Source organism: Oncorhynchus keta, chromosome 11, assembly GCF_023373465.1.
Source record: "Oncorhynchus keta strain PuntledgeMale-10-30-2019 chromosome 11, Oket_V2, whole genome shotgun sequence".
In the NCBI taxonomy this organism is placed as follows: domain Eukaryota; kingdom Metazoa; phylum Chordata; class Actinopteri; order Salmoniformes; family Salmonidae; genus Oncorhynchus; species Oncorhynchus keta.
The window spans coordinates 3581377-3597301 of NC_068431.1; the positions used below are offsets into that span (position 1 = coordinate 3581377).

The 15925-nt window shown below is 53.0% G+C and overlaps 1 protein-coding gene across 1 annotated transcript in view; it reads left to right on the plus strand.

The window, feature by feature from the left end:
* Positions 1–13004: 13004 nt before the first annotated feature.
* Positions 13005–15925, plus strand: part of LOC118379925 (short transient receptor potential channel 6-like) — an 86090-nt gene continuing 83169 nt past the window's right edge. The window contains exon 1 of the mRNA XM_052529167.1: positions 13005–13458. Within this exon, the coding sequence (XP_052385127.1) occupies positions 13328–13458 (131 nt within the window). The 5' untranslated portion in view covers positions 13005–13327. The remainder of the gene's footprint in view (positions 13459–15925) is intronic.

Sequence of the window (15925 nt, forward strand, 5' to 3'; positions counted from 1 at the left end):
GTGGTCTCCTACAGCCTGGTCCCAGATCTGTGGTCTCCTACAGCCTGGTCCCAGATCTGTGGTCTCCTACAGCCTGGTCCCTGATCTGTGGTCTCCTACAGCCTGGTCCCAGATCTGTGGTCTCCTACAGCCTGGTCCCTGATCTGTGGTCTCCTACAGCCTGGTCCCAGATCTGTGGTCTCCTACAGCCTGGTCCCTGATCTGTGGTCTCCTACAGCCTGGTCCCAGATCTGTGGTCTCCTACAGCCTGGTCCCAGATCTGTGGTCTCCTACAGCCTGGTCCCTGATCTGTGGTCTCCTACAGCCTGGTGCCAGATCTGTGGTCTCCTACAGCCTGGTCCCTGATCTGTGGTCTCCTACAGACTGGTCCCAGATCTGTGGTCTCCTACAGCCTGGTCCCTGATCTGTGGTCTTCTACAGCCTGGTCCCAGATCTGTGGTCTCCTACAGCCTGGTCCCTGATCTGTGGCCTCCTACAGCCTGGTCCCTGATCTGTGGTCTCCTACAGCCTGGTCCCAGATGATCTGTGGTCTCCTACAGCCTGGTCCCAGATCTGTGGTCTCCTACAGCCTGGTCCCTGATCTGTGGTCTCCTACAGCCTGGTCCCAGATCTGTGGTCTCCTACAGCCTGGTCCCAGATCTGTGGTCTCCTACAGCCTGGTCCCAGATCTGTGGTCTCCTACAGCCTGGTCCCTGATCTGTGGTCTCCTACAGCCTGGTCCCAGATCTGTGGTCTCCTGCAGCCTGGTCCCAGATCTGTGGTCTCCTACAGCCTGGTCCCTGATCTGTGGTCTCCTACAGCCTGGTCCCTGATCTGTGGTCTCCTACAGCCTGGTCCCAGATCTGTGGTCTCCTACAGCCTGGTCCCAGATCTGTGGTCTCCTACAGCCTGGTCCCTAATCTGTGGTCTCCTACAGCCTGGTCCCAGATCTGTGGTCTCCTACAGCCTGGTCCCTGATCTGTGGTCTCCTAAAGCCATGTCCCAGATCTGTGGTCTCCTACAGCCTGGTCCCTGATCTGTGGTCTCCTACAGCCTGGTCCCAGATCTGTGGTCTCCTGCAGCCTGGTCCCAGATCTGTGGTCTCCTACAGCCTGGTCCCTGATCTGTGGTCTCCTACAGCCTGGTCCCAGATCTGTGGTCTCCTACAGCCTGGTCCCAGATCTGTGGTCTCCTACAGCCTGGTCCCAGATCTGTGGTCTCCTACAGCCTGGTCCCTGATCTGTGGTCTCCTACAGCCTGGTCCCTGATCTGTGGTCTCCTACAGACTGGTCCCAGATCTGTGGTCTCCTACAGCCTGGTCCCTGATCTGTGGTCTTCTACAGCCTGGTCCCAGATCTGTGGTCTCCTACAGCCTGGTCCCTGATCTGTGGTCTCCTACAGCCTGGTCCCTGATCTGTGGTCTCCTACAGCCTGGTCCCAGATCTGTGGTCTCCTACAGCCTGGTCCCTGATCTGTGGTCTTCTACAGCCTGGTCCCAGATCTGTGGTCTCCTACAGCCTGGTCCCTGATCTGTGGCCTCCTACAGCCTGGTCCCTGATCTGTGGTCTCCTACAGCCTGGTCCCTGATCTGTGGTCTCCTACAGCCTGGTCCCAGATCTGTGGTCTCCTACAGCCTGGTCCCTGATCTGTGGTCTCCTACAGCCTGGTCCCAGATCTGTGGTCTCCTACAGCCTGGTCCCAGATCTGTGGTCTCCTACAGCCTGGTCCCAGATCTGTGGTCTCCTACAGCCTGGTCCCTGATCTGTGGTCTCCTACAGCCTGGTCCCAGATCTGTGGTCTCCTACAGCCTGGTCCCAGATCTGTGGTCTCCTACAGCCTGGTCCCTGATCTGTGGTCTCCTACAGCCTGGTCCCTGATCTGTGGTCTCCTACAGCCTGGTCCCAGATCTGTGGTCTCCTACAGCCTGGTCCCAGATCTGTGGTCTCCTACAGCCTGGTCCCTGATCTGTGGTCTCCTACAGCCTGGTCCCAGATCTGTGGTCTCCTACAGCCTGGTCCCTGATCTGTGGTCTCCTAAAGCCATGTCCCAGATCTGTGGTCTCCTACAGCCTGGTCCCTGATCTGTGGTCTCCTACAGCCTGGTCCCAGATCTGTGGTCTCCTGCAGCCTGGTCCCAGATCTGTGGTCTCCTACAGCCTGGTCCCTGATCTGTGGTCTCCTACAGCCTGGTCCCAGATCTGTGGTCTCCTACAGCCTGGTCCCAGATCTGTGGTCTCCTACAGCCTGGTCCCAGATCTGTGGTCTCCTACAGCCTGGTCCCTGATCTGTGGTCTCCTACAGCCTGGTCCCTGATCTGTGGTCTCCTACAGACTGGTCCCAGATCTGTGGTCTCCTACAGCCTGGTCCCTGATCTGTGGTCTTCTACAGCCTGGTCCCAGATCTGTGGTCTCCTACAGCCTGGTCCCTGATCTGTGGTCTCCTACAGCCTGGTCCCTGATCTGTGGTCTCCTACAGCCTGGTCCCAGATCTGTGGTCTCCTACAGCCTGGTCCAGGATGGTAAGTTGGTGGTTGAAGATATCCTCTAGTGGTGTGGGGGATGTGCTTTGGCAAAGTGGGTGGGGTTATATCCTTCCTGTTTGGCCCTGTCCGGGGTGTCCTCGGATGGGGCCACAGTGTCTCCTGACCCCTCCTGTCTCAGCCTCCAGTATTTATGCTGCAGTAGTTTATGTGTCGGGGGGCTAGGGTCAGTTTGTTATATCTGGAGTACTTCTCCTGTCCTATTCGGTGTCCTGTGTGAATCTAAGTGTGCGTTCTCTAATTCTCTCCTTCTCTCTTTCTTTCTCTCTCTCGGAGGACCTGAGCCCTAGGACCATGTCCCAGGACTACCTGACATGAGGACTCCTTGCTGTCCCCAGTCCACCTGGCCATGCTCCTGCTCCAGTTTCAACTGACCTGAGCCCTAGGACCGTGCCCCAGGACTACCTGACATGAAGGCTCCTTGCTGTCCCCAGTCCACCTGACTGTGCTGCTGCTCCAGTTTCAACTGTTCTGCCTTATTATTATTCGACCATGCTGGTCATTTATGAACATTTGAACATCTTGGTCATGTTCTGTTATAATCTCTACCCGGCACAGCCAGAAGAGGACTGGCCACCCCACATAGCCCGGTTCCTCTCTAGGTTTCTTCCTAGGTTTTGGCCTTTCTAGGGAGTTTTTCCTAGCCACCGTGCTTTTACACCTGCATTGTTTGCTGTTTGGGGTTTTAGGCTGGGTTTCTGTACAGCACTTTGAGATATCAGCTGATGTACGAAGGGCTATATAAATAAATTTGATTTGATTTGATTTGATTCCTACAGCCTGGTCCCTGATCTGTGGTCTCCTACAGCCTGGTCCCAGATCTGTGGTCTCCTACAGCCTGGTCCCTGATCTGTGGTCTCCTACAGCCTGGTCCCTGATCTGTGGTCTCCTACAGCCTGGTCCCAGATCTGTGGTCTCCTACAGCCTGGTCCCAGATCTGTGGTCTCCTACAGCCTGGTCCCTAATCTGTGGTCTCCTACAGCCTGGTCCCAGATCTGTGGTCTCCTACAGCCTGGTCCCAGATCTGTGGTCTCCTACAGCCTGGTCCCAGATCTGTGGTCTCCTACAGCCTGGTCCCTGATCTGTGGTCTCCTACAGCCTGGTGCCAGATCTGTGGTCTCCTACAGCCTGGTCCCTGATCTGTGGTCTCCTACAGACTGGTCCCAGATCTGTGGTCTCCTACAGCCTGGTCCCTGATCTGTGGTCTTCTACAGCCTGGTCCCAGATCTGTGGTCTCCTACAGCCTGGTCCCTGATCTGTGGCCTCCTACAGCCTGGTCCCTGATCTGTGGTCTCCTACAGCCTGGTCCCAGATCTGTGGTCTCCTACAGCCTGGTCCCAGATCTGTGGTCTCCTACAGCCTGGTCCCTGATCTGTGGTCTCCTACAGCCTGGTCCCTGATCTGTGGTCTCCTACAGCCTGGTCCCAGATCTGTGGTCTCCTACAGCCTGGTCCCTGATCTGTGGTCTCCTACAGCCTGGTCCCAGATCTGTGGTCTCCTACAGCCTGGTCCCAGATCTGTGGTCTCCTACAGCCTGGTCCCTGATCTGTGGTCTCCTACAGCCTGGTCCCAGATCTGTGGTCTCCTACAGCCTGGTCCCTGATCTGTGGTCTCCTACAGCCTGGTCCCAGATCTGTGGTCTCCTACAGCCTGGTCCCAGATCTGTGGTCTCCTACAGCCTGGTCCCTGATCTGTGGTCTCCTACAGCCTGGTCCCAGATCTGTGGTCTCCTACAGCCTGGTCCCTGATCTGTGGTCTCCTACAGCCTGGTCCCAGATCTGTGGTCTCCTACAGCCTGGTCCCAGATCTGTGGTCTCCTACAGCCTGGTCCCTGATCTGTGGTCTCCTACAGCCTGGTCCCAGATCTGTGGTCTCCTACAGCCTGGTCCCTGATCTGTGGTCTCCTACAGCCTGGTCCCAGATCTGTGGTCTCCTACAGCCTGGTCCCTGATCTGTGGTCTCCTACAGCCTGGTCCCTGATCTGTGGTCTCCTACAGCCTGGTCCCAGATCTGTGGTCTCCTACAGCCTGGTCCCAGATCTGTGGTCTCCTACAGCCTGGTCCCTGATCTGTGGTCTCCTACAGCCTGGTCCCAGATCTGTGGTCTCCTACAGCCTGGTCCCTGATCTGTGGTCTCCTACAGCCTGGTCCCAGATCTGTGGTCTCCTACAGCCTGGTCCCAGATGTGTGGTCTCCTACAGCCTGGTCCCTGATCTGTGGTCTCCTACAGCCTGGTCCCAGATCTGTGGTCTCCTACAGCCTGGTCCCAGATCTGTGGTCTCCTACAGCCTGGTCCCTGATCTGTGGTCTCCTACAGCCTGGTCCCAGATCTGTGGTCTCCTACAGCCTGGTCCCTGATCTGTGGTCTCCTACAGCCTGGTCCCTGATCTGTGGTCTCCTACAGCCTGGTCCCAGATCTGTGGTCTCCTACAGCCTGGTCCCAGATCTGTGGTCTCCTACAGCCTGGTCCCTAATCTGTGGTCTCCTACAGCCTGGTCCCAGATCTGTGGTCTCCTACAGCCTGGTCCCTGATCTGTGGTCTCCTAAAGCCTGGTCCCAGATCTGTGGTCTCCTACAGCCTGGTCCCTGATCTGTGGTCTCCTACAGCCTGGTCCCAGATCTGTGGTCTCCTGCAGCCTGGTCCCAGATCTGTGGTCTCCTACAGCCTGGTCCCTGATCTGTGGTCTCCTACAGCCTGGTCCCAGATCTGTGGTCTCCTACAGCCTGGTCCCAGATCTGTGGTCTCCTACAGCCTGGTCCCAGATCTGTGGTCTCCTACAGCCTGGTCCCTGATCTGTGGTCTCCTACAGCCTGGTCCCTGATCTGTGGTCTCCTACAGACTGGTCCCAGATCTGTGGTCTCCTACAGCCTGGTCCCTGATCTGTGGTCTCTACAGCCTGGTCCCAGATCTGTGGTCTCCTACAGCCTGGTCCCTGATCTGTGGTCTCCTACAGCCTGGTCCCTGATCTGTTGTCTCCTACAGCCTGGTCCCAGATCTGTGGTCTCCTACAGCCTGGTCCCTGATCTGTGGTCTCCTACAGCCTGGTCCCAGATCTGTGGTCTCCTACAGCCTGGTCCCAGATCTGTGGTCTCCTACAGCCTGGTCCCTGATCTGTGGTCTCCTACAGCCTGGGCCCAGATCTGTGGTCTCCTACAGCCTGGTCCCTGATCTGTGGTCTCCTACAGCCTGGTCCCAGATCTGTGGTCTCCTACAGCCTGGTCCCTGATCTGTGGTCTCCTACAGCCTGGTCCCAGATCTGTGGTCTCCTACAGCCTGGTCCCAGATCTGTGGTCTCCTACAGCCTGGTCCCTGATCTGTGGTCTCCTACAGCCTGGTGCCAGATCTGTGGTCTCCTACAGCCTGGTCCCTGATCTGTGGTCTCCTACAGCCTGGTCCCAGATCTGTGGTCTCCTACAGCCTGGTCCCTGATCTGTGGTCTTCTACAGCCTGGTCCCAGATCTGTGGTCTCCTACAGCCTGGTCCCTGATCTGTGGCCTCCTACAGCCTGGTCCCTGATCTGTGGTCTCCTACAGCCTGGTCCCAGATCTGTGGTCTCCTACAGCCTGGTCCCAGATCTGTGGTCTCCTACAGCCTGGTCCCTGATCTGTGGTCTCCTACAGCCTGGTCCCTGATCTGTGGTCTCCTACAGCCTGGTCCCTGATCTGTGGTCTCCTACAGCCTGGTCCCTGATCTGTGGTCTCCTACAGCCTGGTCCCAGATCTGTGGTCTCCTACAGCCTGGTCCCAGATCTGTGGTCTCCTACAGCCTGGTCCCTGATCTGTGGTCTCCTACAGCCTGGTCCCAGATCTGTGGTCTCCTCCTACAGCCTGGTCCCTGATCTGTGGTCTCCTACAGCCTGGTCCCAGATCTGTGGTCTCCTACAGCCTGGTCCCAGATCTGTGGTCTCCTACAGCCTGGTCCCTGATCTGTGGTCTCCTACAGCCTGGTCCCAGATCTGTGGTCTCCTACAGCCTGGTCCCAGATCTGTGGTCTCCTACAGCCTGGTCCCAGATCTGTGGTCTCCTACAGCCTGGTCCCTGATCTGTGGTCTCCTACAGCCTGGTCCCAGATCTGTGGTCTCCTGCAGCCTGGTCCCAGATCTGTGGTCTCCTACAGCCTGGTCCCTGATCTGTGGTCTCCTACAGCCTGGTCCCAGATCTGTGGTCTCCTACAGCCTGGTCCCAGATCTGTGGTCTCCTACAGCCTGGTCCCAGATCTGTGGTCTCCTACAGCCTGGTCCCTGATCTGTGGTCTCCTACAGCCTGGTCCCAGATCTGTGGTCTCCTACAGCCTGGTCCCAGATCTGTGGTCTCCTACAGCCTGGTCCCAGATCTGTGGTCTCCTACAGCCTGGTCCCTGATCTGTGGTCTCCTACAGCCTGGTCCCTGATCTGTGGTCTCCTACAGCCTGGTCCCAGATCTGTGGTCTCCTACAGCCTGGTCCCTGATCTGTGGTCTCCTGGTCAGCCTGGTCCCAGATCTGTGGTCTCCTACAGCCTGGTCCCTGATCTGTGGTCTCCTACAGCCTGGTCCCAGATCTGTGGTCTCCTCCTACAGCCTGGTCCCTGATCTGTGGTCTCCTACAGACTGGTCCCAGATCTGTGGTCTCCTACAGCCTGGTCCCTGATCTGTGGTCTCCTACAGCCTGGTCCCTGATCTGTGGTCTCCTACAGCCTGGTCCCAGATCTGTGGTCTCCTACAGCCTGGTCCCAGATCTGTGGTCTCCTACAGCCTGGTCCCTGATCTGTGGTCTCCTACAGCCTGGTCCCAGATCTGTGGTCTCCTACAGCCTGGTCCCAGATCTGTGGTCTCCTACAGCCTGGTCCCTGATCTGTGGTCTCCTACAGCCTGGTCCCAGATCTGTGGTCTCCTACAGCCTGGTCCCAGATCTGTGGTCTCCTACAGCCTGGTCCCTGATCTGTGGTCTCCTACAGCCTGGTCCCAGATCTGTGGTCTCCTACAGCCTGGTCCCAGATCTGTGGTCTCCTACAGCCTGGTCCCAGATCTGTGGTCTCCTACAGCCTGGTCCCTGATCTGTGGTCTCCTACAGCCTGGTCCCAGATCTGTGGTCTCCTACAGCCTGGTCCCAGATCTGTGGTCTCCTACAGCCTGGTCCCTGATCTGTGGTCTCCTACAGCCTGGTCCCTGATCTGTGGTCTCCTACAGCCTGGTCCCAGATCTGTGGTCTCCTACAGCCTGGTCCCAGATCTGTGGTCTCCTACAGCCTGGTCCCAGATCTGTGGTCTCCTACAGCCTGGTCCCTGATCTGTGGTCTCCTACAGCCTGGTCCCTGATCTGTGGTCTCCTACAGCCTGGTCCCAGATCTGTGGTCTCCTACAGCCTGGTCCCAGATCTGTGGTCTCCTACAGCCTGGTCCCTGATCTGTGGTCTCCTACAGCCTGGTGCCAGATCTGTGGTCTCCTACAGCCTGGTCCCTGATCTGTGGTCTCCTACAGACTGGTCCCAGATCTGTGGTCTCCTACAGCCTGGTCCCTGATCTGTGGTCTTCTACAGCCTGGTCCCAGATCTGTGGTCTCCTACAGCCTGGTCCCTGATCTGTGGTCTCCTACAGCCTGGTCCCTGATCTGTGGTCTCCTACAGCCTGGTCCCAGATCTGTGGTCTCCTACAGCCTGGTCCCAGATCTGTGGTCTCCTACAGCCTGGTCCCTGATCTGTGGTCTCCTACAGCCTGGTCCCTGATCTGTGGTCTCCTACAGCCTGGTCCCTGATCTGTGGTCTCCTACAGCCTGGTCCCTGATCTGTGGTCTCCTACAGCCTGGTCCCAGATCTGTGGTCTCCTACAGCCTGGTCCCAGATCTGTGGTCTCCTACAGCCTGGTCCCTGATCTGTGGTCTCCTACAGCCTGGTCCCAGATCTGTGGTCTCCTACAGCCTGGTCCCTGATCTGTGGTCTCCTACAGCCTGGTCCCAGATCTGTGGTCTCCTACAGCCTGGTCCCAGATCTGTGGTCTCCTACAGCCTGGTCCCTGATCTGTGGTCTCCTACAGCCTGGTCCCAGATCTGTGGTCTCCTACAGCCTGGTCCCAGATCTGTGGTCTCCTACAGCCTGGTCCCAGATCTGTGGTCTCCTACAGCCTGGTCCCTGATCTGTGGTCTCCTACAGCCTGGTCCCAGATCTGTGGTCTCCTGCAGCCTGGTCCCAGATCTGTGGTCTCCTACAGCCTGGTCCCTGATCTGTGGTCTCCTACAGCCTGGTCCCAGATCTGTGGTCTCCTACAGCCTGGTCCCAGATCTGTGGTCTCCTACAGCCTGGTCCCAGATCTGTGGTCTCCTACAGCCTGGTCCCTGATCTGTGGTCTCCTACAGCCTGGTCCCAGATCTGTGGTCTCCTACAGCCTGGTCCCAGATCTGTGGTCTCCTACAGCCTGGTCCCAGATCTGTGGTCTCCTACAGCCTGGTCCCTGATCTGTGGTCTCCTACAGCCTGGTCCCTGATCTGTGGTCTCCTACAGCCTGGTCCCAGATCTGTGGTCTCCTACAGCCTGGTCCCTGATCTGTGGTCTCCTACAGCCTGGTCCCAGATCTGTGGTCTCCTACAGCCTGGTCCCTGATCTGTGGTCTCCTACAGCCTGGTCCCAGATCTGTGGTCTCCTACAGCCTGGTCCCTGATCTGTGGTCTCCTACAGCCTGGTCCCAGATCTGTGGTCTCCTACAGCCTGGTCCCTGATCTGTGGTCTCCTACAGCCTGGTCCCTGATCTGTGGTCTCCTACAGCCTGGTCCCAGATCTGTGGTCTCCTACAGCCTGGTCCCAGATCTGTGGTCTCCTACAGCCTGGTCCCTGATCTGTGGTCTCCTACAGCCTGGTCCCAGATCTGTGGTCTCCTACAGCCTGGTCCCAGATCTGTGGTCTCCTACAGCCTGGTCCCAGATGATCTGTGGTCTCCTACAGCCTGGTCCCAGATCTGTGGTCTCCTACAGCCTGGTCCCAGATCTGTGGTCTCCTACAGCCTGGTCCCTGATCTGTGGTCTCCTACAGCCTGGTCCCAGATCTGTGGTCTCCTACAGCCTGGTCCCAGATCTGTGGTCTCCTACAGCCTGGTCCCAGATCTGTGGTCTCCTACAGCCTGGTCCCTGATCTGTGGTCTCCTACAGCCTGGTGCCAGATCTGTGGTCTCCTACAGCCTGGTCCCTGATCTGTGGTCTCCTACAGACTGGTCCCAGATCTGTGGTCTCCTACAGCCTGGTCCCAGATCTGTGGTCTCCTACAGCCTGGTCCCTGATCTGTGGTCTCCTACAGCCTGGTCCCTGATCTGTGGTCTCCTACAGCCTGGTCCCAGATCTGTGGTCTCCTACAGCCTGGTCCCAGATCTGTGGTCTCCTACAGCCTGGTCCCTGATCTGTGGTCTCCTACAGCCTGGTCCCAGATCTGTGGTCTCCTACAGCCTGGTCCCAGATCTGTGGTCTCCTACAGCCTGGTCCCTGATCTGTGGTCTCCTACAGCCTGGTCCCTGATCTGTGGTCTCCTACAGCCTGGTCCCAGATCTGTGGTCTCCTACAGCCTGGTCCCAAATCAAATCAAATCAAATCAAATTTATTTATATAGCCCTTCGTACATCAGCTGATATCTCAAAGTGCTGTACAGAAACCCAGCCTAAAACCCCAAACAGCAAACAATGCAGGTGTAAAAGCACGGTGGCTAGGAAAAACTCCCTAGAAAGGCCAAAACCTAGGAAGAAACCTAGAGAGAGGTCTCCACAGCTCCTGAACCGGGCTATGTGGGGTGGCCAGTCCTCTTCTGGCTGTGCCGGGTAGAGATTATAACAGAACATGACCAAGATGTTCAAATGTTCATAAATGACCAGCATGGTCGAATAATAATAAGGCAGAACAGTTGAAACTGGAGCAGCAGCAGTCAGGTGGAATGGGGACAGCAAGGAGCCATCATGTCAGGTAGTCCTGGGGCACTGTCCTAGGGCTCAGGTCCTCCGAGAGAGAGAGAGAAAGAAAGAGAGAATTAGAGAGAGCATATGTGGGGTGGCCAGTCCTCTTTTGGCTGTGCCGGGTGGAGATTATAACAGAACGTGGCCAAGATGTTCAAATGTTCATAAATGACCAGCATGGTTGAATAATAGTAAGGCAGAACAGTTGAAACTGGAGCAGGAGCATGGCCAGGTGGACTGGGGACAGCAAGGAGCCTTCATGTCAGGTAGTCCTGGGGCACGGTCCTAGGGCTCAGGTCAGTTGAAACTGGAGCAGGAGCATGGCCAGGTGGACTGGGGACAGCAAGGAGTCCTCATGTCAGGTAGTCCTGGGACATGGTCCTAGGGCTCAGGTCCTCCGAGAGAAGAAAGAAAGAGAGAAGGAGAGAATTAGAGAACGCACACTTAGATTCACACAGGACACCGAATAGGACAGGAGAAGTACTCCAGATATAACAAACTGACCCTAGCCCCCCGACACAAACTACTGCAGCATAAATACTGGAGGCTGAGACAGGAGGGGTCAGGAGACACTGTGGCCCCATCCGAGGACACCCCCGGACAGGGCCAAACAGGAAGGATATAACCCCACCCACTTTGCCAAAGCACATCCCCCACACCACTAGAGGGATATCTTCCCAGATCTGTGGTCTCCTACAGCCTGGTCCCAGATCTGTGGTCTCCTACAGCCTGGTCCCTGATCTGTGGTCTCCTACAGCCTGGTCCCAGATCTGTGGTCTCCTACAGCCTGGTCCCTGATCTGTGGTCTCCTACAGCCTGGTCCCAGATCTGTGGTCTCCTACAGCCTGGTCCCAGATCTGTGGTCTCCTACAGCCTGGTCCCAGATCTGTGGTCTCCTACAGCCTGGTCCCTGATCTGTGGTCTCCTACAGCCTGGTCCCAGATCTGTGGTCTCCTACAGCCTGGTCCCAGATCTGTGGTCTCCTACAGCCTGGTCCCTGATCTGTGGTCTCCTACAGCCTGGTCCCTGATCTGTGGTCTCCTACAGCCTGGTCCCTGATCTGTGGTCTCCTACAGCCTGGTCCCAGATCTGTGGTCTCCTACAGCCTGGTCCCTGATCTGTGGTCTCCTACAGCCTGGTCCCTGATCTGTGGTCTCCTACAGCCTGGTCCCAGATCTGTGGTCTCCTACAGCCTGGTCCCAGATCTGTGGTCTCCTACAGCCTGGTCCCTGATCTGTGAAATCAAATCCAATTTTGATAATCTCCCATATCTACAGGGTGAAATACCACAGTGTTCCATCACAGAAGCAAGATTTGTGACCTGTTGCCACAAGAAAAGGTCAACCAGTGAAGAACAAACAACATTGTAAATACAACCCATATTTATGATTATTTATTTAAGTAAGTATTTGCACATCGTTACAACACTGTATATAGACATAATATGACATTTGAAATGTCTTTAATATTTTGGAACTTCTGTGAGTGTAATGTTTACTGTTCATTTTTGATTGTTTATTTCATATATAGTGAAATATATCTATATATCTATTTCACTTGCTTTGGCAACGTTAACATATGTTAACCATGCCAATAAAGCCCCTTAAATGGAAAAATTAATTGAGATAGAGGGGGTAGGTAGAGGGGGGTGGGGGTGGAGAGAGGAGGTTAAATAGAGAAGGGGTGGAGAGAGAGGGGTTAGAGAGAGGGGGGTAGAGGGAGAGTAGAGGGAGAGGGGGTAGATAGAGGGGGTGGAGAGAGAGAAGGGTGGAGAGAGAGGGGGTTGGGGGAGAGAAGGGGGTGGAGAGAGAGGGAGGTGGAGAAAGAAGGGGGTGGAGAGAGAGAGAGAGAGGGGGTGGAGAGAGGGGGGTTGAGAGAGGGGGTAAAGAGAGAGAAGGGGTGGAGAGAGAGAGAAAGGGGTTGAGAGAGGGGGGGTAGAGAGAGAGGGGGTAGAGAGAGAAGGGGGTGGAGAGAGAGAGAGAGAGAGAGAGAGAGAGAGAGAGAGAAGGGGTGGAGAGAGAGGGGAGGGTAGAGAGAGAGGGGGTTGAGAGAGAGAAGGGGTGGAGAGAGAGAGAAGGGGGTTGAGAGAGAGGGGTAGAGAGAGAGGGGGGTAGAGAGAGAGAAGGGGTTGGAGAGAGAGAGAGAGAGAGAGAGAGAGGGGGTTGAGAGAGGGGTTGAGAGAGAGAGAGAGAGAGAGAGAGAGAGAGAGAGAGAGAGGGGGGTAGAGAGAGAAGGGGGTGGAGAGAGAGAGAAGGGGGTTGAGAGAGAGGGGGGTAGAGAGAGAAGGGGGTGGAGAGAGAGAGAGAGAGAGAGAGAGAGAGAGAGAGAGAGAGAGAGAGAAGGGGTTGAGAGAGAGAGATAAACTGTACATAGCTGATACGTTAACACTTGAAATGTCTTTTTAAAAACCTTTTGCAGTGCAATGTTTTACTGCTGTTACATGTGTTTCTTCTCACTTGTGTTTATTGTTTATTTAATTTGTTTTGGCAATTTAATCATATGTTTATATGCCAATAAAGCCAATTTGAATATAAATTAATTGAGAGGGGGGGGGGAGAAAGAGGTGAGAGAGAGAGAAGGGAGGAGAGGCAGTTGGAGAGAGAGAGCGGGAGAGAAAGTAGAGAAAGAGAGAGTGAGAACGAATGGCAGAGGCCACACGTTGTTGTATTGGCTACTCTGTGTGTGTGAGATGTCAGAACCCTAGATCGGCAACCAGCAGCAAGAGCGGCTGTTGTGGATTGTGGTCTGTAGTTCTCTGTAGTGGTCTGTAGTGGTCTGTAGTAGTCTAGTGGTCTGTAGTAGTCTGTAGATGTCAGTAGTTATCTGTCCTGGTCTGTAGTTATCCATAGTATTCTGCATTAGTCTTTAGTGGTCTGAAGCGGTTGTTTAGCAGTTGTGGAGCGGTCAGAAGATGAACCAGCGCCGGTCTGTGTCGGAACAGAACCATGTGATCGAGCGGAGGGCCAGGAGTCGTGACAACCTGCTCATCAATGCAGACTTTGGAGATGACAACTGTTCCAGTTACCATGGATACTACCCAGGGTGAGTGACATGGCTCTGATTCAACCTAAAATAACACGTTATCCTTCTGACTTGCATTTTTAAGTTGTTTCAAATAGTGTCTGATAACGTAGGCCTAAACTAATCTGATTTCCTGAGTAATACGTAATAGATTTACTAAGCACCCTTTATGTTCAGAACAACAGAATACAAGGCAAGAAAAATAGACAAATGGAACAGACTTTCTGTAGGTCTGGATTACACTTTAGTGTAGTCTTTATGCTTTTAACCTGTCTGTGTAGAGAAAGGTGTATTATAGTGAGGTTTATTTTGATCTTGTACACATTAGCAATTAAGAGCTAAATTGCAGGTTGTAGACAAAAACAGATTGATTTAGATAGGGGATAAGGTGTTGTAGCCCACTCTGATTATGGTTTCATATCATGACATGGCACTTGATACGACAACAAACTGAGTTGGCAGAGATGATGGGACTAACCCCTAAGATGAAGATAATAAAGGTTAGGACAAGTTGTATTCACGTACAGAACATTTGAAAAACAAACAGATGAATGGGACTAGCACCATTGTTTAGAATTCCTGGGACTAGCACCATTGTTTAGAATTCCTGGGACTAGCACCATTGTTTAGAATTCCTGGGACTAGCACCATTGTTTAGAATTCATGGGACTAGCACCATTGTTTAGAATTCCTGGGACTAGCACCATTGTTTAGAATTCATGGGACTAGCACCATTGTTTAGAATTCCTGGGACTAGCACCATTGTTTAGAATTCATGGGACTAGCACCATTGTTTAGAATTCATGGGACTAGCACCATTGTTTAGAATTCCTGGGACTAGCACCATTGTTTAGAATTCCTGGGACTAGCACCATTGTTTAGAATTCCTGGGACTAGCACCATTGTTTAGAATTCCTGGGACTAGCACCATTGTTTAGAATTCATGGGACTAGCACCATTGTTTAGAATTCATGGGAATAGCACCATTGTTTAGAATTCATGGGACTAGCACCATTGTTTAGAATTCATGGGACTAGCACCATTGTTTAGAATTCTAATGAATTTATACAGAGTTATGGGATATTGGAATCCTCTTGTCCTAACCTGGTGTCACGTTCGTCGCATGAATCAGACCAAGGTGCAGCGTGGTATGCATACATTCTTCTTTATTTACGAATGAACACTGAACAATTGAACAAAATAACAAAACTAACCGTGAAGCTGATATGAGTAGTGCAGACAGGCAACTAAACATAGAACAAGAAGCCACAAACACAAAAGGGTAAATGGCCACCTAAATATAATCCCCAATCAGAGACAACGATAAACATCTGCCTCTGATTGGGAACCATATCAGGCCACCATAGACATATAAATACCTAGACCTACAAAACCCCTAGATAAACAAAAACCCTAGACAATACAAAACTAGCATAACCACCCAAGTCACACCCCAACCTAATCAAAATATAAAGAAAACAGAGATATTAAAGGTCAGAGCGTGACACCTGGGTATCTTGCACCTAGGCTAAAGCTCCAGCCCCATCCTTCACCTTTATAGTAAACCAAGTGGCTGGGCTGATATTTGGCTGAGAAGTGAATGACTGATTGTGTCTTTAAGCAGCTGTTGAAGGTTATAGTAACAGCTGTTGAAGTTTATAGTAACAGCTGTTGAAGGTTATAGTAACAGCTGTTGAAGGTTATAGTAACAGCTGTTGAAGTTTATAGTAACAGCTGTTGAAGGTTACAGTAACAGCTGTTGAAGGTTATAGTAACAGCTGTTGATGTTTATAGTAACAGCTGTTGAAGTTTATAGTAACAGCTGTTGAAGGTTATAGTAACAGCTGTTGAAGGTTATAGTAACAGCTGTTGAAGTTTATAGTAACAGCTGTTGAAGGTTATAGTAACAGCTGTTGAAGGTTACAGTAACAGCTGTTGAAGTTTATAGTAACAGCTGTTGAAGGTTATAGTAACAGCTGTTGAAGGTTATAGTAACAGCTGTTGATGTTTATAGTAACAGCTGTTGAAGTTTATAGTAACAGCTGTTGAAGGTTATAGTAACAGCTGTTGAAGGTTATAGTAACAGCTGTTGAAGGTTATAGTAACAGCTGTTGAAGGTTATAGTAACAGCTGTTGAAGGTTATAGTAACAGCTGTTGAAGGTTATAGTAACAGCTGTTGAAGGTTATAGTAACAGCTGTTGAAGGTTATAGTAACAGCTGTTGAAGGTTATAGTAACAGCTGTTGAAGGTTATAGTAACAGCTGTTGAAGGTTATAGTAACAGCTGTTGAAGGTTATAATAACAGCTGTTGAAGGTTATAGTCGGTCAATCAATCAATGAATCAACTGTATTTATAAAGCCCTTCGTACATCAGCTGATATCTCAAAGTGCTGTACAGAAACCCAGCCTAAAACCTCAAACAGCAAGCAATGCAGATGTAGAAGCACGGTGGCTAGGAAAAACTCCCTAAAAGGCAGGAACCTAGGA